The sequence below is a fragment of the Thamnophis sirtalis genome, unplaced genomic scaffold, assembly GCF_051295495.1.
Source record: "Thamnophis sirtalis isolate CommonGarterSnake01/CBP01778 unplaced genomic scaffold, rThaSir2_p1.2 scaffold_1, whole genome shotgun sequence".
NCBI classification, from domain to species: Eukaryota; Metazoa; Chordata; class Lepidosauria; order Squamata; family Natricidae; genus Thamnophis; species Thamnophis sirtalis.
In genome coordinates this window covers 153758449-153784175 of record NW_028261381.1, presented here as the reverse complement: position 1 = coordinate 153784175, position 25727 = coordinate 153758449, and the positions used below count along the sequence as shown (strand labels likewise).

Sequence of the window (25727 nt, the reverse complement as noted above, 5' to 3'; positions counted from 1 at the left end):
AAGTTTTTAAGAAGAGATTAGACAACCATTTGTCTGAAGGTCCCTTCCAACTCTGTTACTCTTAATTGTATCATTGACATTTATGAGTACATGAAATAGGTGTGTTAATTTCTTGAAAGCATGTACTTTTTTTCCAGAATTTAGAATTTATCTGGACAATTCATTTTATTTTTACTTTTCATTGTTACTTTCCCCCATTTTTATGCTTGGGTGAGGAGTAAACTCCCATAACTCCAGATTTTAGGTAGCAAAGGTGAGACCCTTTTGCTGTGGATGACTTCTTACCTAACCAGCATGTCTTGATACTGCAAACGCTGGGTAAACTTCACTTTGTCTCAATCTGTCTCTCCTCACTCCCGCCCCCACTCATCCCACTTTAAATCCTGTATCATTTAGCTGTTGCATGCATCTGATGAAATGAGCTGCAGCTCACGAAAAGTCATGCTTGTGAATAGCTGTTATTAATTGGAAAGAGTGATTTGGGGCTATTGTAGATTAACGGGGCTCTTCTACAATTTTGACATTGGAGTGTGTGTCTGTAGAGATTCTCAGTCATCCAGGTCATGCTTGTCCCAAAGGTGCTTTTTTCAGGAGGCAATTGGACTTTCTTGCTTTTTCTTTTGAAGACATTTCGCTTCTCATCCAAGAAGGTTCTTCAGCTCTGACAGGATAGTGGGGAACAGAAGGATTTATATTCCTTGCAGACAGTTGATTATTTGCATCCTTTTAGAGGATTGTTGAAGCACTTGGAAGTTTATCTGTGTCTTCGGGGGTCACCCGAGTATTGCTCCTGGTTCCTGTATTCTACAATTTTTCCTCTAGAAATCCATTCCTACTCCCAGACCATTCAAAGGATGTTAGAATTTAGAATTTACTTTATTTGTATGCCGCCCTTTTCCCTGAAAGGGACTCAGGGCGGCTCACAATTCAAGGGAAGGGAAAAAAACAAACAAAATTACAAAACATAAAGACCATACACAGCTAAAAAACACAACAATCATACCATTCGAGGTGGGGCTGCAAGTCTTTAGCCCCAGGCCTGTCGGAACAGCCAGGTTTTAAGGGCTATGCGGAAGGCCTGGAGGGTGGTGAGGGTACGAATCTCCACGGGGAGTTCGTTCCACAGGGTCGGAGCAGCCACAGAGAAGGCCCTCCTCCGGGTAGTCACCAGTCGACACTGGGCGGCTGATGGAATTCGGAGGAGGCCTAGTCTGTGGGATCTTATTGGTCTAGTGGAGGTAATTGGCAGTAGGCGGTCTCTCAAGTACCCAGATCCATCCCAAATTGTATACTAAAGGTCTGTAGAGATTCTCACTCATCCAGGTCATGGTTGAAGTGTGTGCCAGCAATTTTCCAAGGAACAGGAATTGAAGTAGGATCTGCCCATCAGATACCTGCCACAAATACAACTTTTTGAGGGTGAAGAGAGATTGCCTTTGGAAAGTTTAAATATGAGCTAGCAGTGTGCAGCAGCTGCCAAAAAAGCCAACAAAGTTCTAGGTTACATAAACAGAGGGATAGAATCAAGATCACGTGAAGTGTTAATACCACTTTATAATGCCTTGGTAAGGCCATACTTGGAATATACTGCATTCAGTTTTGGTCACCACGATGTAGAAAAGATGTGGAGACTCTAGAAAGAGTGCAGAGAAGAGCAACAAAGATGATTAGGGGACTGGAGACTAAAACATATGAAGAACGGTTGCAGGAACTGGGTATGTCTAGTTAATAGAAAGAAGGAGTAGGGGAGACATGATAGCAGTGTTCCAATATCTGAGGCTGCCACAAAGAAGAGGGAGTCAAGCTATTCTCCAAGGGACCTGAGGGTAGAACAAGAAACAATGGGTGGAAACTAATCAAGGAGAGAAGCAACTTAGAACTGAGAAATTTCCTGACAGAACAATTAATCAGTGGAACAACTTGCCTCCAGAAATTGTGAATGCCCCAATACTGGAAGTCTTTAAGATGCTGGATAACCATTTGTCTGAAACGGTATAGGGTTTCCTGCCTAGGCAGGGGGTTGGACTAGAAGACCTCCAAGGTCCCTTCCAACTCTGCTATTGTATTGTATTGTAAGTTGATCTCAGTTTTTTTCTGAATCAGTGGCACTTCCTCAGTATCAACTTATTTTGAGATTAGCTTCTGGTATAGCAAATCTGGAGATCGGTGGTGGGAGGGAATGATGGTTTGCATGCATGCAAAAGCATTTAATTACTTAAAACATTTTAGAGGTGATCCCCCATATTTCCTATTTATTGTGCTGTTCACCCAAGTATTCCAAGGAAGATCATAAAAGATCCATTTGGTTTCTTTGAACTTATCTTCTCTTTTTTAGATTTGTTGACCACATCTAGTGACCAATAATTTCATGATGTAGATTATGTCTGTAAATAACGAGGTACTGGATTTCCATAAGATTTCTTAAGATGAAGCCCTCACAATTACACAGAATATTTTACTCAGGTGAACAACACAACTCTGGAAATACAAGCTTGTTTTATTGTCTAGATCTTTCCACACTCTGGAAAAACATGCTGACGTTTTCAGAAGGAATAGGCCACTGTATCTTACAAGATGTCTTCCTGGGTTAGGTACAGTGAATGTTGCTCTCCAGCTACATCACTGTGTGGTGCTCAGATCTTCCTAAATCTGATACTCACATCCCTGAATTCCGAGCATACGTCACCCACCTGTAAGTCGAAACATTCAGCATCATCCCCAGATCAGAATGACAGATGAGTCTGATTTGTCCCAGAACCTCTTTAAATGCCTGTTCTCAATGCATGCAACTTGAGTAACATTTTCTCCTGAGCATGTACAAATGAGCTTGACATGCAATCAGGACTATTGCAAATGAAAAAATAACAGTCTAGGGGCCAGACAGATTAGTTCTGCGTACTTGAACGCCTGTCTTTTTCTTTTACAAATACTTCCTTCAATGGTTTGGATAGGACAAAATGGCAATTTGTATTCAATACAAGCAGAGGCTAACATCCTTGTTCGTCAGAAGCTAACTAACCCAGTTTGCATACCCAGTTTGACCTAGTTTGCATACCCAAACTGCGTCAGCATCCTATCCTGTTATTTTATCTTATAAAACAGTCCAATCAATTTATTGTCAAAAGGGAGATCCTGGATAGAAAGAGCTCTTGTTCAAAGGTTATATATTCTTTTTTTCCAGGCTACCTTAGCTTCCCCACCCACCCACACTGCTTTAAGCTTATTATATCACATTAAAAATAGAAGACAGGGAGTTTGACAGGTTTTATTAACATTGTATGATCATCGATACCAATACAAGCTCCATGCTTTGCCAAACAAAAAGAAAATGATTTTAAAAAACATGCAAAAATCAACTAAGCAGAACATTAAAAAATACCCCAATCACTGCAACACCTGTCAAGCTGGATAGTTTCACAGAAATGTCAGGACTTCTCCAGTCAGTCAATCAGCTCAGTGAACAATAAAAATACATATTGCAGTTGTCGCTCAAGAACTGGGTGCATTTTCCTTTCTGTAAAATACTGTTGCTCTTATCTCATACGGAACAACTTTTCAGCATTAGCAATGTTTAATTATATTAAGTCAATACTTGGTAATATATTATTGTAAAGAGACCAATAACCTCACTAACAAGTTGCAGATTTAGAGAGGGGAGTTGAGTGAAGCAAGAAAGAGTGGTCCTGGGTTCAATCTGCAGCCTTTTTCAGATTGGCTAGAAAAGACTGGTATTCCAGCGATCAATGCGCATTGATCTTCTCCAACATGGCACCCTCCAGCTGTGTTGGAGATAGAATTCCAAACTAGAACTATACCTGTTGGAAATTCAAGGACATAGAGTCTGGATATATCAGAAGAGTGCCAACTGGGGTAAGTTATTCTACCTGATACTAGCAAGAGCAATAGACTTACATACTGCCCACAATGCTTTACAGCATTTTCTAAATGGTTTACAATGTCAGCTTATTGACCCCAACAATCTGAGTCCTCATTTTATTGACCTTGAAAAAGATGGAAGGCTGAGTTGAGCCTGTCAGAATCGAACTCTGGATTGTGGACAGAATTAGCAATATATTGAACCAGAACTCCAGATGTATCCTAATTATATGTCCTTGAATTTCCAACAAGTATGGTAGCTAAGATACCTGGAATTGTAGAACTCTATGCCGAAGACCCAGAAGGAAGGTTGAGTCAAGGTTGTCTGAACTATGGATGCTACAGCTCATACTTCTCAGGTACAACTAGAGGAGATGGCAAATGAGCTATAATTGGCCTATTTCCTCAATGATCCTTTTTCAATAGCATTGCAATTTTGTACATTTCCAATGTGTACATCAAATTACTACCCCCAGGTTAGGTATTGTACTAACTTCCCTAAAAGACGTTTCGTATAGTACTGATCTGATTTCAACATATAAAGTGGTGCACAACTACCAGGACTTTAGCAAATCTACCCAGTTTTATTAGTAGACTGATTCTCATTTTTTTAAAACCCCACATGCTATGAAAGCCTTTTCACATGTTTCACACAAGAATATAACCTTCCATCGGTGAAGGGAAAAAAGCCATTCTTCCGTGTATGTAACAAGCCATGTCTATTCACTTAGATTAACTTTCCCTAATTTGGTGCCACTCAACACATCTGGAAAGGGTCATAACAGAGAAGAATGAATTAAATCCCTTTGCTTTCACCAAAGCTGACTAGTGTTGAGTAACAGAAAGATTCCCAAATGCCAGTTTCACATTTTATCCAGTGAATACGGCACTATCAATAAAGCATAAAGATATGATATTTCTTAAGTTCAAACAAGCTTTTGCAGGAAAAGGGGGATACATTCATACAACTGATTCATACAATTGCAACGTGAATATTAAAAGCACATGTAATCTGTGATTCTTCCCTTTTGCTAGGATCTTTCTGTTGTTTATATGCTGCAAGAAACATGTATTATGTATATGTAATATGTGAAAAAGGCTTGAGGGGGTGGGGAAAGAAAAAAAATCAAAACCAACTATTTGGCCTCATTTTGAAATACTGACAACTCTAATCTATAAAAGATTGAGAAATACTACCAGAAAAAGACCAGAAATGGAGCCATTGTTAGAAATTTATCATCCCACTGTATTACTTTTTAAGAGCTTATTAAAATATCCACATGGAGATTTGATTTAAAAACAAGTTAGTATTCAAAAAGTTGTTACAGCTATATATTGTGATGGAAATTCTTCACATATTGCTCCTTCAAGATCCAAATAGAGGGGAAGGGGAGGAGCAGGAAAAAAAGTCTCCTATTAGTTGAAGATGTCAATGTTTCCAGGCTGCAAACAGAATTCCATTTAGGAATACACATCATAACGCCCCAAAGACATCACAGAATGAAATACTGTGGCAGGGTAGTGACAAGCAATTGCTTGGAAAAGACAACAGCTTCCAAATTGTGGAGCTTAGTGTCAATCTCTTTAAACCTAAAATCAAACCTGCAATTTCCTTCACTGACTTTGACCAAACATAATTCCAAGCAGCGCTCAGCTACCTATGTTTTTCTTGCCAAATCTGCCAAACTTTTCAGACAACTGAATAGTATTTCTAATTTTTAAATCCTTCTGACAGATAATTCATCTTCCAGAGTCACTTCAGTCTCCATTTTATCCTACACAATAGGGGCACAAATATGGCCCAGGAAGACCATGTAGCAGTGGGCAAACCAACAATCCTTTTAGTAGCACTTCAAGACTGAATAACCTGCTGTCTGTTTCCTGCAGTATTTAACTGGCAAAATGGGTGATTTACAATTTACTTCTTCAAACTCGACACTTATCCAAAACTGAACCTAACTTCACTAACTCTGGAGTATGATTCACAAAAAGCTGAGTATAGTTCTTGAGTTGATTGAGAACTCTAATAAAAGAGAGGGAAAAACATTCAAATTAAGAGCATCAAAGGATTATCACCTTAGATGAGGGACTGACTGCAGTCAGTCGCTTAAGAAAAAAAATATTCTTAGAAAAAATACTGGTTTTGAAAAAACAACTAACAAAAGAGTGGTAAAGAAGGCAGATAAGTCCAAAAGCATCTTCAGACATATTTGGTACATAAAGGATTTGTATGTATATCCTCCTCCCGTCAAAGAAAAAATCTGACTCCCCCAATATCCATGTAAAAGAGTCTCTGTACTATTTGTACTCTTAATACCATGTTTCCCCGAAAATAAGACATGATCTTATTTTCTTTTGACTCCCGAAATAATTGCTTGCCCTTATTTCTGGGGAGGTCTTATTATTTCTGAGGTGCAGGAGGCAGTGAGCATGGTCACCTCATGGCTGCTGCTGTGTTGCAATATTTTTGGAAAGGGCTTATTTTTTGGGGGGAGGGCTTATTTTAGCACATGCGCTCAAAAGCTCAACTGGGCTTATTATCCCGGGGAGAGATTATTGTCAGGGAAGCAGGGTAGTTTAGGGATAACACAGCTGCAGTTCATTGTAATGCCATTCAAGATGGAACAATTAGACCAGAGCCTAAATGATCCATTGCAAAATCATTTACAGAGGGCTCCCCTAGATATGATTCATTGGAAGGGTTATCTGCATTAAATTCATTCTTCCAATGTAGCATACATGACATAAAAATCTGGGTTTTTATTTTCTCAGACTACTGGTTTTACTTTAGGTATATCTAGTCACTTTCACAAACGCCCAAGAAACTAGAACCTCAGTTCCAAGTCTTGTATAGAAATAACTGTTTATACGATGAATGCAAATATGCTTCCTGCAAGAAGCTCAGAGTGGCTTCAGAACAGCTCTTTAAGAGCCAAGGTGGCGCAGTGGTTAAGAGCAGCACTGCAGGCTACTGCTAGATCAGCAGGTCAGCGGTTCAAATCTCACCGGCTCAGGGTTGACTCAGCCTTCCATCCTTCCGAGGTGGGTAAAATGAGGACCCAGATTGTTGGGGGCAATATGCTGACTCTCTGTAAAACCGCTTAGAGAGGCCTGAAAGGCCTATGAAGCGGTATATAAGTCTACTGCTATTGCTATTGCTATTGCTAATAAAATGGATTATATTTTCCTGCTAAAACAGAAGACAGCCAAGAAAGAAAAAGACAGCTAATATTTTTCTATGACATTTAATAAAGGTCTGCCTCAACATATTATTTTAAGCATAGCAGTTTTGCCTATCAATAATAATTGTCCTCTTTAAAATGACCATCCCAATTCTATGCAAGTAAACAGCTTGCAACACACTCAGCTTCCAAAAAGGCATAACCCAATCAATGCATGGTTTATCTAAAGTGAACAAGAATTGGTCTACTAAAATATAAAAGCTACTACTTCTTCCTGTGTTCTGGCAATGAGAAATTCTTGGAAACTAGAAAGTATTCGGGAGAAAATGCTTCCAAGAAATCATATTACCAGAGTTAAAATCCCATTAATGCCAACTGGTATCAGATTTGGTATACAGAATCTGACATTTTGCCCAACTAGATGATCTAGGACACGGGTGTCAAACTCGCGGCGTCACGTTGCTGTCACATGATGTTTCATGTTTTTTTCCGTTCGCGCAGCTGGGATGGGTATGGCCTGCGTATGGTGCATCCTGCCCATGGGCCGCCAGTTTGACACCCCTGACCTAGGATATGTTGAGATTTTGGAATGCTGCAGTTTTAATTCACGTATAGTGCATCATGCCGAGGAAAACCCATGTAGAGTTTGATCAACTAACTATCAGTTTGGGGAACAACGTATTTTTCTGCTCCTTCATCAGTTTATATTTGGCTACTCCTAGTCTTAGGAATCTCATTCCTAGGTAAACCATAACAACAATAGACAGGAAAGGCCTCACCTGTCTGTCTCTAAAGACTATATTGCCAATTTATTGGCCACATCATCCATTTAAGGGAGAATCAAGTTTTGCAGCTAAGTAATTCCAGATCAAAGAGGATGGAATTCTTTGATCTGTATATGTTATTATGAAGGTCCAATCAAGGAGAAGCACAAGATGTTAAGCATGACACCAAGACGCTGATCTCTCCCATGCATTGCAATGGATATTCCTCTAGCATTGGCTACATATATTTAAAGTACAGTAAGGAAACCAAGGTAGTTAAGTTAAATTCTGCACGCTATAGATTACTTCTTTCCTCCGCTGTATTTGTAAGAATCCAGGCATACACACACAGCCCTGTCTATTGAGAGACAGAATTCAGAGATGTGATGGATGCCGATTAACTTAAATCATAGCAGTATAAATCAGAGTGTATGCACCTACAGCTGAAGTTAATGGAAAGAGAGATTAAGCTATCAGATGCTGCTAGGGTGATACTTTTAGACAAAGCTAACCTGTATCAAATTTAATATTTTTTTAAAAAAAAAATGGCAGTGTAAGAGTTTCTTACAATCAGTTGATAGATTTTTTTAAAGGCACACAGATTGAGAAGTGCTTGCATAAAAAGTCCAGAAAAGACAAGACTTTTATATTAATAGATCTACATATAAAGACTTTTGGAATGGAAGTCCACTATGGTATGTGACCAAGCCCTTAGAGGTTGCTTTAAATCTACTTTCTATTTGATTAGTAAAAATGCTATCCTTTACATACACAAAAATAGTGTTCAACCTTTGACCCAAAGTGGAAATATAAGGTTTGAAATAACTGGGGGTCTTTTAAGAGAAAAGGAAAGCCCCATCTGGAGATGTTAGGAAGCATACTAAAGTATCTATCCTAAAATAAGTTGGCCCAATTCAAATGTTTTCATGCCACTGGATTCAGTCTTATTTTCACATACTATTAGGTCCAGTTATTATTAATGTCCAGTTTCTATTAAAAGAAGATGCACTTGTAGCTCAAGGGGGGGGGGGATCTGTTGTAAGTTTCCAGACTACTTGACTGAGTACACAGTCCATTGATGCAAACAAGAGCTAGTGCACAATGTGTCCCTTTGGAGATTCTGCCCCAGAGCTGTAAACAATTACCAGTTCTGATTAGTCCAGATAGAAATATTAGTCATGTAAGTGCAAAATGAAAAAAAAAACAATCCCTGCAGGAAGGAAATTGTTCCCTTTTAAACAATTAGAAGGAAAGGAATAATCCTGGGCAAAGTTTGGTTAAGCAGGAGATACTTCTTCCCCTCATGTATATAAATTTTGCACAGACAAATATATACATATATATGTACATACATACAAACATTGCAGGAAAACAACTGTAAATACAGTGCATTTTTGTTAGGTTTAGAAAGCAGGAGTCATGTCTGGTTCCAGTTCAAACTGGAAGGGACACTTAATTCTTCTTTTAGTGGAAGTAGCCAAGCTTCTCCTGAAGCCATTCCTCAGTCAGATCTTCTGTATTCCTGATTTCAAATACCTGAGGGTGGGGTGGGGGGGAATCCAGAAACAAAAATAGCTTCAGCAAGTACATCAAGACACGGTTAAAAGAATAAACCACAGTTAACTATGTTGATACAACCCGCTAAGCCAAACCTAAACCAATTACATTATGTCTATGGAGATTCTCAGTCATCCAGGTCATGGTTATCCCAAAGGTGCTTTTTTCAAGAGGCAACTGGACTTTCTGGTTTTTCTTTGAAGATCTCATCCAAGAAGCTTCTTCAATTCCGAGAGCATGTGTTCCACTCTCTCTTTCAAATCCTCAATTGTGAAATTAATTAATTCTTTCATTGAGGAGTTGGAGCTGTGCTTTCTGCACAGAGCTGAAGAAGCTTCTTGGATGAGAAGCGAAACATCTTCAAAGAAAAACCAAAAAATGTCCAATTGTCTGGGGGGGCGGGGAAGAGCACCTTTGGGACAATTACATTATGGTTTAGCATGATGTATGAGCTAAGCCAAAAAGACAAGTCATCTAGTCCAAAAGGAAATAAACAGATATTAGATAATGGGGGGGGGGGGCGTGGCCAGCTGTCGGAGCGAGTGGGTTTGTGAACGGGCAGCTCCGTAGCACACAGCCAATTTCCAGCCTTCTGATGGGCTTTTGTAGCCAAAAGGGGGTCTTGGAGGGACACCCAAAAAGTGGATGTTCTGCAGATCACGCAGGAGTGGAGGTTCATGATGCAAAGCAGGAGAAATCTCTTAGAGATCAGACAGGCAGAAGACGACCAATAATGGCTGACCTAAAGGCTGATAGCTAGAAAAAGTAAGCAAGAAGTAAGCGGAACAACAGTGGAATGTATTTTTAATTTAATTTTTTAAGAAATCTACTACTACTGATGCAGATAAATTTGTCCAGGAAAAAGCACACAATCATCTATCCTAAACCTAGAAACTGCTAAAGTTGGACGTCTTTTAAAATATATTGCCATTCGGTATGGGGCCTTCAAAACAGTGTACCAGCAGATCAAACTACAATACGATCTTAGGACTTATTTCCTGCCAGCCCACAACCATAGAGCATAGTCCCAGAGCGGCCGCTGCTGGAAGACTCGGCAGCGGATCTCTGGAGTTTGGAAGCTGGTTATGCTCGGAGCATGGTGACGGCAGCAATGGTGGTAGCGGGGCGGCAGCGGTGCCGTGGCCCAGCCCTGCAGGGAGAGTTGGGCATGGTGAGGCAGGGAGGCATGTGAGCTGGAGGCAGAACAAGTGCTCACACAACCTCTCTTTCCAGCCGGGCAGAGTGCTACATGGCTTAGCGCCTTTGAGATATTACTGGGTCGGTGATTGGCTCTCAGCCCGGCTGGAAAGGAGTGTTGCCGGGCGGCTGCTCGTGAGAGCAGCTGCCCGGAAACCCCCCGCTCCAGCTGGGCACAGCGCCATCCATCAACCTAGCAGTATCCCAAAGGCGTCAAGCAATGTGAGGACCTTTGCCCCCCACTCCCCTTGGCTCCTGGGGCTTTGCGCCTTTGGGATATCGCCAGGTTGGTGAGTGGCGCTCTGCCTGGCTGGAGGGGGGGGAGTTGTCCAGGGGGCTTATTATTGGGGGAGGGCATATATTTTTGCCCACAGGAAAAATATGTCATGGTCTTATTATCAGGACATGTCATAATTTCGGGGAAACCCGTTAAGTCTTGCATGATAGAAATCCATTCTTTCCTTGGACAGCAGATCAAGGAGGAATCTAAGTGAAAACCTTCCCCCCAGCATTTTAGTTTTTTATGTGCATAGATGTATTAATCATTATGCGGGAGAACACTGCATCATGCAAAGATCATCTGCGGCTTAAAGGCTGGGATATTCTCCTGAAGGTCACCAGTTAGGAATGGAAAAAAGAGGAAAGTCAACTATATGGAAGTACAGTATAAAGTGGCCCAATTCTTTACAGTAGTAGTAGTAGTAGTAGTAGTAATAGTAGTAGTAGTAGTTGTTGTTGTCATTGCACCTCGTACAATGAAATTAAATGCCATCTTCAGTGTACATTATACATAAGAAAACTATAAAACATCCTTCAAATTCTGTGCAATTTGAACTGAAAACTGAAATATTCTATTAATATTGCACTATACTATACTGAAAGCTGGCGCTCAAAAATACTTTGAATGTGCATCAGCCTCTTGAAGGAGCAATAGCCCAGGAAAGAAGGAATGCACTAAGTTGCCCACAAAATCTCTGTTGGGATACACCATGTTCCTGAAGCAGAAAAAGAAACACACAGCTGGAAAGGAAGGGTGAATGAAACAGTTGTAGTTATTTTATGATTTCTCTGTTCTCTAGATCAGGTCCGTGAAACTCTCAGCCCACGGACCAGATGCATCACGCACTGGCCACGCCCACACCCAGTTTAGCAAAGGAAATCCCAATATGTCACGTGATGCCACCATGACAACGTGAGCTTGACACCCCTGCTCTAGATCAATGTTTTTGCTCAGAGAGCACTCCAAGGACATTGGGCTACTTGCATCCCAGAACCATTATTTGCCACCTATGGCTACAGGAAGCCAAATAAAATATCAATTTGCATAGTTAAAGATCAACATTCACCAGCCAAATCTCTAGTGAGCATAGAGCTGCATATGAAGCCCTCCTGTAGAAAAGCGATACCAGAAAGATTATATAGTACATGCTACAAAGTTCAGATTACCAAGTTTGGTAAATACCAGATTATGCACATCCTGCAAATATCAGAATTGAATTGACAGACTCTTTAGGGGCAAGAGGGAATACATCAACTACACAACAAATGCATCCAAGATTTGTTTCAGTTTTACCTTTGTGAGTTCTGCTGTTTGTACTAATTTATTTTTGCTGCCAGCATACATCATCTGTTGCTCAGGCTTACACCCTATAATTGTAAAATGGGAGGAAGGCAAGCAGAGACAAATAAAACCACATTAGTCAGTCTATTTAGCTATTTGTTCTCAGTTCTTACTGCATATGCAAGAAACAACTGGTCTTTTCCTACAGTTTTATCCTACTGGCTGCTTTAAAATTAACATAACAACTTCCCCAAACTAATGATTTCCAGATGTATCAGATCAATTCTCACAACAGACTGGCTAGAAACTAGGAGGGGTTGAAGCCCTCCAACACATCTCGAAAACATCAGCTTGAAGAAAATTTGATTAGATAATTCTGCACACCAAGAAAGATTCAGTTAGCAGTAGCAGTAGTTATTTGTTAAAAGAAGTGCTTGGAAAATATTGAAATATTCTGCTTTTTGCCCCCTGAATATGCTTTACAGTCTTTATCTAAAAGTATTACAAGTACTATATTGGTGGGCATTAGATCAGAACTTATTCTGTGGCAGCACCCTTAGTCTGGGGTTTTAAATCTTAAGAAATGTTGGTTTAGTTTAGTTTAGTTTAGTTTAATGCTTTAGTTTAAGGGCTGGTGTTTTTATTTCTGCTTATTGAAGATAATATATATATATCTGCGCTTGAAGGTTGAAAAGCATTCTATAGATGTTTGAATACATGCTTATAAAAGAAACCAAAATCCACAACTTCATATTCTATAGATATTTGTGGTTATGACTTCCATAATCTTTTAATAGCAGGGGCTATAGGAGGGCACCAGGTTGCCTAGCACTCTACACACATATAAATGGAATCTGATCAACCATTTACTTATTTCACTATCCTCTTTGAACTTGTAAAAAGATATTTACTGAAGACATCAGCTGCCAATTCTATTCATGTACATCAAAAGCATTCAACACGGAACATATGTTCCACAGTCTATACCAGCTTGTCAGATTGGAAACATATAATAAGCATCCACCAAATGTTCTAAAAATCACTTTAAGTGTTTACACACATTACTGAGTGATTCTTATTATTTACATTACAGCAGACCATTATTAGCCCTGTGCTGAAGAGATGGTAATTTAAGATGTGAGGAAATATATCTTAAGTAACTAATTTAGTATATTAACCCTTAACATTCATACAGAGGGTTCACCCTGTTAATTTGACATACCAGCCCTTAACATAATACACACTCAGTGTTCACACATTGCCTTGTAAGCCAGAATGTGCATCATGATGACATTATACAAATGACGCAAAATTATATTTCCACTATGTCATCATAATGTATGTGCATTATTTGGGTACTGCAGATGCCAATGGTGCTAAGCTATTGTTGTATTTATAAAGGTTCTCAGATAATACTAAGTCATCTCCATGACTTACAATCAACAACCACCTGCTTCACAAAATATATTAAACCAAACTAAACAAAACACATTATGGCTTAATGAAGGTCATCTGCCACAGTACAATGTTGCAGTCCTATCCAACTTGTGCGCTTTTCAACTTCTTCCTTAAGAGTTTGAGGTGTTGATATTCTTCTACAAGATCTTTTAAAACCTCTTGCAAGAATTCCAAAATTCCAAAGACTGGAAAAAATCTAATATAGGTCATCCATGGATGGTATTGAGAGGAGTTGGGAATGCAACTCCTAATCGTTATTCAAGTAGTCCCTGGCATTCCCAACTCCTCTAAATACCATCCAGGAATCACCAGAATGCCTATGTTAGATTTTTTCCCCAGTCTTTTTGGAATCAGGGAATGGGAAATTCCCTTACATTTCAAAATCCAATTGCTATCAAAAGTTATTCATCAACTCAATGTAGAATGAAGTGCAAAATTGCTGAAGTCTTTACAAATTTCATTAAAGCCTCTAAATTTTTTTTCTGCAGTCCTGGTGAGACTGAAACCAACTCCATCTCCATTAGTTAATAAAATTAATAGTTACCAAGATCTATAACCATTTGGTGTGTTTTCACTCCCTTTTCTGATAGCCCGTCACTTGTTGATCTCTATAGAGACAACTTAGGGAGGGCTATAAAATACGTGAAGCGGTATATAAGTCCATGTGCTGTTGCTATAGATTGCTTGTCCTATTGTTCCTACAATTATTACTGAGGTAGCCTTCAGCACTGTTCATCTTCTGCATTTGTTGACCCAACACAAAGGTCCTTATAATGACACTCAGAAGCCAAACAACTTTTCCTAGCTAGGCAAAATGAAAATCTTTAACACATCCTTAAATACTTTTTATCTTGGATAGCAGCCATCTTTTTATTTCTACTGAAGACAGTTTTGCACAATTAGTTCACTGGAGTTTCACTTACCAACCGGACTTGAGAAGATAAAGCAGAGTGGGTAAGAGACTCGCCCATCATCATGCTGGTACTTGTAGCTATAGACAATGAATGTGTTCTAAAGGTAAGGAAACTAGGGAACTTAAGTGTGGTTTGTGGAATATTCCACAGTTCACATGCACCCTAAGCTTAAACCAAATAAACAATAGTCTGCTTTGAAGCAATGCATGAACCCAGTATGGAAATAAAGCTCTTTCGCCTACTATAAATCTCTTCCCTGGAAAGAGGAGAAGGAGAGAGGAAGGGGAAGTAGAGAAGAGAGAGATGGCAGAGGGAAGAAAGGAGGTAGGGAGGAGGAGAGAGAGAGAGGAGGTAGTGTCCCAGTGGAACATGGTATAATACAGTGTATGGAAAGCAGAAGAGCAAATGAGCATTATTGTGGGTAGATGGTGAGAATAATTGATATAATATTGGATAATACATAATAGTGTTTGTTAAGATGTAATGGTATACTTGTGGATATTTATATGAAAATAAAAATAAAAAACTTTGGAAATCTCTTCCCTTCCTGGATACTTATGCCAGAAGTGAGTTTCTAATAAAGTTCTGCACACCTTCATTAATCTCTAACCTCTATGCCAAGAAGCACAACATAAATTAATGGGTTGGGCATCAAAAAATGACAGCGGAGTCTTGTTTCTATGTACCAAAACATTACTTTGATCACTGATAAAGGATATCGAGGTTGTCTTTCTGGAAGTTCATCTTTTAGTTCATCTGGAGATATGCCCTGTAAGAGTCACAACAACTACTAGTATTTTAGCAATGTACTTTATAGCCGAGATGCAATACATTATTACAGCCTTCACTTGTTTTAAAACTGTATTTATAGTCAATACCAGCACTTAAAAAAAACAGATTATAATGATCTGTTAGTTTAGCATAAGAACATCCTTTTATTTTTCTTTGGCTGGATACATATATAAATAGATATAAATAACGTACCTATTGAGACCATGTTTAGCAAAAAACCAAAATGTTTATTATATATTGAAGCTTGGCAAAACAAAAAGCTACTTCTGCCTCTTCCACAGACATACCTCGTGTTCTTCATCCAGAACCACCAGCTGTTTCTCTTTGTCAATCTTCACTATACAATAAAAAGAAGGAAACAAAAATGTTAATTTAAATTATGCTATGGGGGGGGGGATTATTGTCATTCACTTAGATGCCTTTTTATTGGTTGCTTTTTTCTTTCACATGAACTAAATGCAACAAGACCATTAGACAAACTATTTCCAAATACAGGTAGTCCTTCACTTATAACAGTTCACTTATTGACCGTTCAAAGTTACAACAGCACTGAAAAAAGTTACTTATGACCATTTTTCACACTTATGACCGTGGCAGATTTACCTGTGGTCATGTGGTTTATCTTTGCCTCCTTGACAACTGACTCACATTTATGACGTTTGCAATGCCCTGGGGTGATGTGATCACTTTTTGCTACTTTCTGACAAGCAAAGTCAATGGGGGAAGCCAGATTCACTCAACAACCGTGTTATCAACTTAACAACTGCAGTGATTTACTTAACAAATGTGGCAAGGAAATTGGTGGCAAAACTTACTTAACAAATTTCTCAATTAGCAACATAAATTTTGGGCTCAACTGTGGTCATAAGTTGTAGTCATCAGGCTGTGCTGGCTTTTATCATGAGCAGGCTAGTTCAGTCATCAAATTTAGCCAAAGGAGCACTATGCCTGGTCCATGCTCATCTAATTTGTGCCTCTCAGCATTTTCCAGGGAAGTTGAGACCCAGATTTATTGAACCATTTATTAGTTAAAATCCATAAAGATTCAAGGCACCAATTTCTCCATTAAACATTCCAATCCTCGTCCTACAAACATTGGAATAGGAAGGAATGTTAGATATGTACACTGCTTTAACTTATTTATAAAAACAATAATGGTGGGATTAAAAAAAATCTAGTATCTAAATAAGGGGTGTCAAACCCCTTATTTAGGGGTGGCGGCCCATGGGCCGGATGCATTACACGCAGGCCATGCCCACCCCAGCTCTGCGAAGGGAAAAACATCGCGAAATGCCATGAGTGGTCTAAATCAGTGGTCACCAACTGGTGATCCATGAGAAAATGTTGGTGGTCCGCAGAAAAATTATTTGCATTTTTTTATATTGCACCAAATTCTATTTATCTTTTTTTCAAATCCTGTATATGTAGTTTGGCTTAGGTTTTGTTCATTTTGTTAATCGCACCATTGTCATTCACAAACGCTAAAAACATCTGTATCACCCTCTTAAACTTCTGAAATCCCTTCTGAAAACAGGCTTTGAGTCTGGCCAATTTTGAAATGTGGCCTTTGATATGTTGCATAAAGCTGATGTGGTCCTGGAGCCAACAGAAGTCTCACATTCCCCACTGGATGCCAACCACAATTAACCTACTTGTATGCCAAAGTCTGCATTCTTTGGAATTTTGCAACGCAGACTGTACATGGAACTCAAATACAACTAAAACAATGGAAATGCTACACAGGAAATATGGATTTTATGTGATTTTGTTTGCACAAAACAAAAGCACACTGTACTCAAACAAATGCTCCTAGATTTCAAAGACTTAATGGCATTTTAAAACTTGTGTGTATGTATATACATGCACACTTTTTAAAAAGCCTTTAAGTATTGGAAGCAAATCTAAGAGCTTGCATGCATGCGTGCGCACGCACACACATACACACATTCAGAAACAAAAATCCAAGTTAATTTCCGCCAGAGTAGAGAACATGAGTCTGTATTATTTCCCCTTATGAGTGTTGTGAGCCCTCCCTTTCAGCTTACTGATAATGGCTGCATTGTTCGTGTCTTTACGAAAACGAAATTTTCTCAGCTTCTCTATAAGGTCTTCAGCAACATCACAAACCACTAGGGATTCACTCTAAAGAGAAGAGGGGTAGGGGGTGAAAGAGAAAAAAAAAGGCACAGATCAACAAAAAGTCTCTTTATTCCAGCCACAGATATCACTCCAATCCTCAACTGCTGGAGATGCAGAGTGTGTGTGTGTGTGTGTGTGTGTGTGTGTGTGTGTGTGTGTGTGTGTGTGTGCGTTATATATATAAGAAACCCAATATTTTTTACTGTTGCCTTTTTGTTACATTTGTTATATTTGTGCTGATAAATAAATAAAGGGAGACTAGTATAGATCTATTTCAAGCTATTTAGCTCTCATCAGCTAGCCATACCCTTGCTGGGAATCGAACCTGTGCTCTATTGCCTCTTAGGCAGATGTGTTAACCATTGAGCTACAGAGCTCGACTCCTTATCAGCCAGGCCAGGGTGAAAGGTATATATTTAAAGTCACAACCCCTGGTATGCCCAAATATGGGAGGAAGATCACACTTCCATTCTCTGTCCTTCGGCTCGTCACAAGAGACCATCCAGACAGAAATCCAATATTTTTTACTAGTAGTTCTTGCAGTTCTGCATATATATATATACATGCAAAATCTTAGAGAAAAGCTATAGCAAGTATTTTGAAGGGGGGCGGGGAACACATGAGAATGTAGTACAATATCCGTGAGGACAACTGTTGCAATTTTCTAGTCTGCTACCCTCCAGATAGATGTGGTTCCATTATATTTGGAATGCAGGGAGAAGATTTCAAGACCCCATTACCAAATCCTTTTGGCATATACACAGTGGAGGCTTACTGGGGGTTGTTGTAGTTCAGCCTACTTGGAAGGATTTGAGTTGAGGATGTCTAGCTATTCACACTCTCACTTTCTTTATTTTCCTGCATTAACTGTCAAAGAAATCAAGCTTCAGGCAATCAGGGGACGCACACAGTGTGAATTCAATGTAACTAGAGGAAGGATACTTATCCTTTTCATCCCTCAAAATCCTTGATGGCCTTGCCCATTCCTACACCTCCAGGGTGGAGAACACAAGGTCTTTCAGGTGTTGTTGTTGATTGAACACTTCCAGCATCCCTTGCCTTGCAAGCTTGCTGGGCAATATTTTGTTTGTTTATAGCGTGAACTCATAGCCTCCCGCTCCCTAGCCTGGTGCCTTAACCACTAGATCAAATTGGCTCGTTCAGGTATCTTTTCCTGCTTCTGGCCACCTCTTCGATCATCCTTGCTGTTGAAAGGTTTCTAACTTGTTCAAATAATTCCCCTTGGCATTTCCTATGCTCTCTGCCATCCAAAAAATCGCTACCATGCTACTTTTCTTTCATTCATTCTTTCTTTCCTTCTTCATTTGCTTGTTTTGTAAAGTATGCAACAGAATGCACTGGTCTCCCATTCAGCTGAAATGAATCTTACTATGATTATAAAAACTATTCTCACTTGATTGTCCAGGATTCCAGTCAGAGGTGGTATTCTGCAGGTTCGCAACCGTTAGGGCGAACCGGTAATGGCGGTGGTGCAAGCCTCCGTCCACCTACCCAGACATCATCATGGACCTTTTCTGCATGCCCAGAAGGTTCTGCGCACGCCCAGACATGCTTGCGCACTGCCGCTACTGAATCGGTAGTGAAGAAACTAGAATACCATTACTGATTCCAATTCCCTAACTTTCCCATTTTGTCTCTCTCAGGTTGCCTTCCAGACCATGATGCCTTCTGGATCTGCCTTTTTATTATTTTGATATGTGTATTGGGGGGGGGGGTTTCCATATATAGATAATACTTGTAATTGACTATTCCCAGTACTGCAAGGCAACATCTCCAAACACACAGCTTGTTATCAGAATTCAATATGGGCAGCAGTGATAAAGTTCTGAGGAAATACACCCTATTGAGTTCAATGTGATTTATTTCTGCAAGAACTACTAGTAATTATAGGGCCGTGATGGCAAACCTATGCCACGCGGAGACATATCAGAGGGCACACAAGGCGTTAGCCTATGTTAGCTCCAGTGCGCATGTGCTCTCCGGCCAGCCGATTTTCAGGCTTATAGAGGGCGGGGGGAGGCCGTTTTCACCCTCCCCAGGCTTCAGGAAAGCCTCCGGAGCCTGTGGATAGCAAAAAAACAGACCTACCAGGTCTACCAGAAGCCGGAAAACAGGCCATTTGCAGCCTCCGGAGGGCCTTTGGGGAGGGGTGGGGGGGAGCGTTTTTGCCCACCCCAGGCTCCAAGAAAGCCATGCGCACATGTGCGGAAGCCGAGGTGGTGCAGTGGTTAAATGCAGCACTGCAGGCTACTTCAGCTAACTGCAGTTCTGCAGTTCGGCTGTTCAAATCTCACCAGCTCAGGGTTGACTCAGCCTTCCATCCTTCCGAGGTGGGTAAAATGAGGACCCGGATTGTTGTTGGAAGTAATATGCTGACTCTGTAAACCGCTTAGAGAGGGCTGAAAGCCCTATGAAGCGGTATATAAGTCTAACTGCTATTGCGCATGCATGCACAGGTGGGCACAACAGGGGGGCATTTAATTACGGATGTGGGCATGCATGCATGCAAGGAAAAAAGGTTCACCATCACTGTTTTACGATATGTTCACATGTTTCCCATAGCCATAATGTTACTTTGATTTTGGCTAGTGTGTGTCTGTAGTGACTGCTTAGTCGAAACGCATGGTTAAAAAACCCATGACTTAATACAGGGTGAAGCCAGCCAAGAACAACTTGTGGACTTTACAGATCTAGCATTGCAGTAGGCAAGGTGATCCACCTCAGGAAGGAGGCCAACACTCAAGTCTCTCTGATCCAACATAACTAATGCATGTGCCACTAAATCAGACAGCTAAGCAGGTTTCTTTTCACTTTTCACAATGAACAAATTGGAGATTCCCATGTCCAATATAAAAAGCTATGCATTTTCACAAAATAAGTAATTAAGCTACAAAATTTCTAAAAATGTAGCAACAGGGACCAATTATAATAGGAAAGACAATTTATGGAGAATATAGTAGTTATTAGTCACAACTGCTATATATTGCTTCCAGTTACCAAGGCAGCGTGGTTGTCAACATTAAGAAAACATTAGTCCATGTGTTTATGTTGCGCTTTTAATTTCTCACACGCACCTGGTTTCAAAAGAAGAAAACTCCTGCACCTGGTTGTCCAACATGGACATGCTGGACTAGATGCTAGATTAGGATGCTAAAGTGATTCAGATGTTTTTATTCAGGGACTAACTGGCAAAACTATTCAAAACAGATATTGCAAATGAAGGCAAATATACATGTGTCATAAAAATGTTGCAGGATCCAATCAAATCAGTCACAGGGACCAAAGGTTTATTCTTTCAAGCTGTTCAAGCAATTATTCTATATTATACAAATAAATTAGAACAGACGATATTACATTTCTTTTTCTAAAAAAAAACCTCTTGCTCGTAAACCTAACCTGCAATCCATTTTACTGCATGCCTACAATACTCACCGTGTATAAATGCTGTATGAAAATATATCCTGGCAGTTACAATTGCACACAATTACATTAAGCCAGAAAAGCCACAAATGAGTTTCCCAAACAGATTGACTTTCAGGCATTTGTTATGATGTGCAAACCAACTATTTCAAAAAACATTTGCTTATAACAGAAGGCTCTGAGCCTGCAAAGAGTCCTTGAGCATGAGAACAGAGTTTCGCAATCTTGTTGCCAAGGAAAAAGAATAAAATGGATTCAGAGGTTGTCATCTTCTGTATCTTTCTGTTTAGAGATTTGGTATCTGTCCTGTGCTGTAGCAGGAGCCAGGATTGGAGGGAGATTAATTTATGGACCTTTCCCCCACTCTCTCCCTTTGCAAAAGATTCCAAAACATTTTGGATAAGAACTGTTTTTTTGTTTATCTTACATCTATTCCTCCAAAACATATGTAATGCATTAAAAATGCATTTTTGAGGAAACATAACATCTAAGAAAAGTTGCTTCAAAGCACATAATTCCTAATTAGGGGCAGGAAGAAGATCCCGACTTCATCTGATGGGTTTAGAAACATAGGTATGTGCTGCATTTCTTCATACCAAAGTTTTAAAATCTCTCATAAATACAAAGCTTGGAATTACAAAAGTCTTGTTTTTTTCGATTAGGCTAAAGTTTCACCAACAGCTTCTGAGCAGACAAAGAGATAAGTCAAATTCCCCAACATTAAGCAATATTTGTAGTTAGGAATTAGAAGTTGCAACAACACAAGAGAATGGATTTGAAGAGAAAAGCAATGAAGAGCCCCAAGGCCGTTCAGACCAATCTCTCCTTGCAATGTACACAAGCTATTTATATCTATCTGCTATAGCAGTGTTTTTCAACCACTGTGCCGCGGCACACTAGTGTGCCGTGACATAGTGTAAGGTGTGCCGTGGGAAAAAACACCCGCCTATAGTCAATAGAGGCACAGGGTTAAATTTTTTTAACATTTTCTAATGGTGGCATGCCTCGTGATTTTTTTCATGAAAAAAGTGTGCTTTTGCACAAGAAAGGTTGAAAAACACTGTGCTATAGATAGAAAAAGACCATACTTTTGGGACCAGACCAACAAATGGAAATAATTATACTCAGTGGTATGGTTTAACACAAGTAAGAAAAAAAACATTAGCTCTTCAAATTATTCTTTCACAGGACAGTTAAGGAGCAATAATAAAATAATAAAACCTCCTTCAAGAAAACTCGTAGTAAATTCAAGGACATCAATTCACATCAGTTTATTTGGGATTTTTTTGGTAGCAACATGAAATGGTTTGCTACTGCCTTCTTCCAGAGTTGTTTTTTTATTATTATTATTTTATTTTCCAGTCTAGCATCCTGAGATTTTCAGATGATTTCTCATCCAAGAACTAATCAGTCAAGGTTGACTAGATGCTGCCACCTGCTTGACAAGGAGCATTTAGCTGCCATAACATCAGATTTTGCCAACTCCTTTTAGAGTTACACATACTGAAAACCCTATTTAAATCAGTTGGCATTTCCCCCCATATAAACACAAATTGCAATACCTCTACAGCAATTCTAGTGGATTACAGTTCTCTTTTCAGGAATTTTTAGGAAACAGATCCTAATTAGAGGATAAAGTTCAAGTTGAATCCCATGGAGGTTTTCCCCAGTGAAACTTAATACTTAGTGCCGAACTGCATTATCAGGACCATAAATGTGCCTCAATCATTAATATCTCAACTTTTCCATCAAATCATGAAAAGAATGACAAGTGCAAATTTAATGCAAATATTTATCTGTGAGCATGAATTTAAAATATTTCAAGGGGCTTTTCCTAGAGCAGGTCACCCTGAAGTGGTCAATACCAACCTTCATGGTTCAATAGGACAATCCATTCTTGTTATTACTACTCATATTACTATTATGGTGGTTATACTAGTATTTATTAAATACTTGAACTCAATGGACAATCTGAAATTTCATGAAAAGGTTGATGAAATCTTAAGAGGCTAGAGCGCATTTCTCAATCTAAGAGAAAGAGGTGTAGCCTTCAACTCCCAGAATTTCCCAGCCAGGTTGAGGTTGGGAAAAACTGGACTAGAGAAAAAGTATCCGTTTTCCCCAAGGGAGGGTCTCCCAGATGTGGCTGGGCTCCAAATCCTAGCCATTTATTTTGATGCTAGGAGAGGAGGAGGAGGGAAAGAAAAATATACAGGGGAAAAAATGAGCGCTTGTGCTAGAAAGAGACCAGCTATAAGGAAAGAAAATAAGGAAAGAAAATTGCAATTCAGTCCTATCTTTGCAAGAAGCATTAATATATCTATATATATATTTCTTTGAAGAAGCAGCAGAGAGTAGCAATTCTAAAACTGCCTTCCCACTTCCTTCCGACGCGAGGAGAAATTGGAGATAATTTCATTAAAAAGGAGCATCGACCCAAGATTGGTGGATCGTCCCCGTTACTGGAATTCATCGCCTTAACCTTTTTTTCACATCTTTAGGCAAGGCTTTCGGGAACCCGCACGCTACTTATAAGCCACAACGTACCTTTCTACTTGTAACGAACAAGCCCATTGCATTCAATTTAGCTGCATTTGGGGAGGGGATCTCATTCTCCATTCAATCGCTGGGAGAGGGCTATTTCTTTAAATAAATAATCGCAAGAAGGGCGGGGGGAAAGAAACATGAAGACATCCCCCCCCCCCCAAAAAAAAAAACCGAATCGCGATTCCACGGCAAGAGGTCTCGGGAACTTACCATCTTGTAGCTGCAGCAGCTTCCTTCCTTAGCGCTGGCCCTTTAAGAACCCCGGGAGGGTCCTCCCCACCTCAAGCCCCAATCCAGTTCCAGGCCCGCTTAGTGCGCATGGTCTGAGCACTCCCTGAACCAATCAATTGTATCGCTCGGCTCCAGCGGCGGCCCTCTCTAGCTACGGTGAGCGAGAGGAGAGATGGTCTAGAACGCCCTTTCCAGTGGGGATCATTACAGCAATTGTCTCCGTACTTCCCTCCCACCCCGGCCTCCATCCACCCGCCCACGCCTAGAGAGGCTGGAGGATAAAGAGCGCCCCATAGTCGATAGTCTATTACTCCGGGCGGGGCGAGGCACTCTCAGTTAACCAGGAAGCAATGTTGCCATGGTAACCAAAGAGCTTTTCTTCTCTCACCCCCACCTCTAAAAATGAGGCCGTGCTACCGCCCCCCTTTAAAACCGAAACAAAGCCAAGCTAAGCAAAATCAAATAGTGATTACTCCTAAACGAAAAATAACAGTTACTTATATTTTGGGCGTGTTATTAGTCTTATTTTAAAAGTTCAAATTTAATCTTTAAAATTGTTAATGAGGGATCCGTGATGCTCTCTAAACTTTGTTTTCTTGCAGACGTTTAGTTACCCAAACTAGGTAACATCATCAGTGCTAGTAAAATTGTTAATATCTCTACTATCATGTTACAACAAGGAAATCGTCTTTGGCGTATGCTGTTGAAGACTTAACCACTTCATGAGGTTGAGATTCCTCTCACAAAGGCTTGTTCCAGCCTTCTCCAATCTGGTGTTTTCATGGTAAACTAAACCAGGGATCTCCAACCTTGGCAACTTTATAGCAATAGCAATAGCAGTAGACTTATATACCGCTTCATAGGGCTTTCAGCCCTCTCTAAGCGGTTTACAGAGAGTCAGCATATTGCCCCCAACAATCTGGGTCCTCATTTTACCCACCTCGGAAGGATGGAAGGCTGAGTCAACCCTGAGCCGGTGGAATTTGAACCGCTGAACTGCTGATCTAGCAGTAGCCTGCAGTGCTGCATTTAACCACTGCGCCACCTTGGCAGAATTCTAGGAGTTGAAGTCCACAAGTCATAAAAGTTGTCAAGGTTGGAGACCTCTGAACTAGACTACATCTTCTGTCATTCCCAACCAGCATTGTATCCCTATTAGCCTGATTTGCATTATAATCCTGGTGGATACGGTAGGAAGTTAAAACTCTCCCCTAGAAAATGAGATATTTTAGGAATTATTAAAAAGGCAGAATATTTCCCCTAAAAAGAGAAGTAGAAACTCAGGCAGAAACTCTGCCTCCCCCTTTGTCAATGGACCATTGAAGCCTGAGCCAACCTATTCTACATAACTAAGATCTACCCATCTCATTGCACTTCATTGCACCACCCACCGAGTTTCCACCAAATTTAGCACACAATCTATAAAGCTAGCTATGACCTCTGACAGCAACCAATCAGAATACCTTTCTTACACAGGAACAGGAAGCAGAGGTGGGATCCCAGAGAAGGCATAAATCCGGGGACTCTCGGCATCTCTGCCTTTTTCTACTCAGGCCATGTGATTCTGCTCAGGAGTCAAGCCATGTGATCCTGTCCACCATTAAACCATCTTTCCAAGAAGCCTTCATATTTCCAGTGTCTTTTTCTCCACTTGGAACCAAAGCCAGAAGGACATTTCTTCCAACAATACCCAATTGGGTTTTATATTATAATCAATTTGTTACTCTCAGGATGTGTGGCCTTCAAGAATTCCCCAGCTGGTGTGAACTTCAATTCTCAGAATCCCCCTGCCAACTAATGGCTGGGGAATTCTGGGAGTTGAAGTCTACACATCTTAAAGTGGTCACGGCTGAAAACTACTACTCTGAAAGATACTATCCCAATCGTCTCAACAGTCTCTGGGCACTTTTGACTGGGATGCAAGCTTTGGAATGCAAGAGAAACTGGACACAGAACATCTGTCTGCTAATTACTAATCATCTTGTCAGAGGTTATGCAGGCTCCATAGCAACCTAGATCGATCACTCTTGAAAAGGTGGTTTAAATCCTAAGACTAAGGGTTCTGGTT

The 25727-nt window shown here is 40.1% G+C and overlaps 1 protein-coding gene across 2 annotated transcripts; it reads right to left on the bottom strand.

Moving 5' to 3' along the window:
* Positions 1–8362: 8362 nt before the first annotated feature.
* GMFB (glia maturation factor beta) lies at positions 8363–23786 on the bottom strand. 2 transcript variants are annotated; one of them, XM_087728345.1, is made up of 7 exons: positions 23639–23786; positions 17347–17443; positions 15589–15638; positions 15229–15278; positions 14519–14601; positions 12150–12223; positions 8363–9358 (listed from the first exon to the last, which is right to left on the bottom strand). In XM_087728345.1, exons 1-7 carry the CDS (start codon positions 23639–23641, stop codon positions 9287–9289), a joined length of 429 nt encoding a protein of 142 aa, XP_087584471.1. In that variant the 5' UTR covers positions 23642–23786; the 3' UTR covers positions 8363–9286. The 2 variants fall into 2 exon arrangements, with proteins under 2 accessions (XP_087584471.1, XP_087584466.1); XM_087728340.1 differs by lacking the exon at positions 23639–23786 and adding an exon at positions 23429–23515.
* Positions 23787–25727: the final 1941 nt, after the last annotated feature.

Coding starts and splice junctions, on each gene's coding strand:
- GMFB (XM_087728340.1), bottom strand. CDS start 23,500: ATGGAGAATGAGATCCCCTCCCCAAATGCAGCTAAATTGAATGCAATG. Junction 15,639..17,346: donor GAACAATGCAGCCATTATCA/GTAAGCTGAAAG, acceptor TTTATTGTATAG/TGAAGATTGACAAAGAGAAA. Junction 9,359..12,149: donor AAACAGCAGAACTCACAAAG/GTAAAACTGAAA, acceptor CCCCACCCTCAG/GTATTTGAAATCAGGAATAC.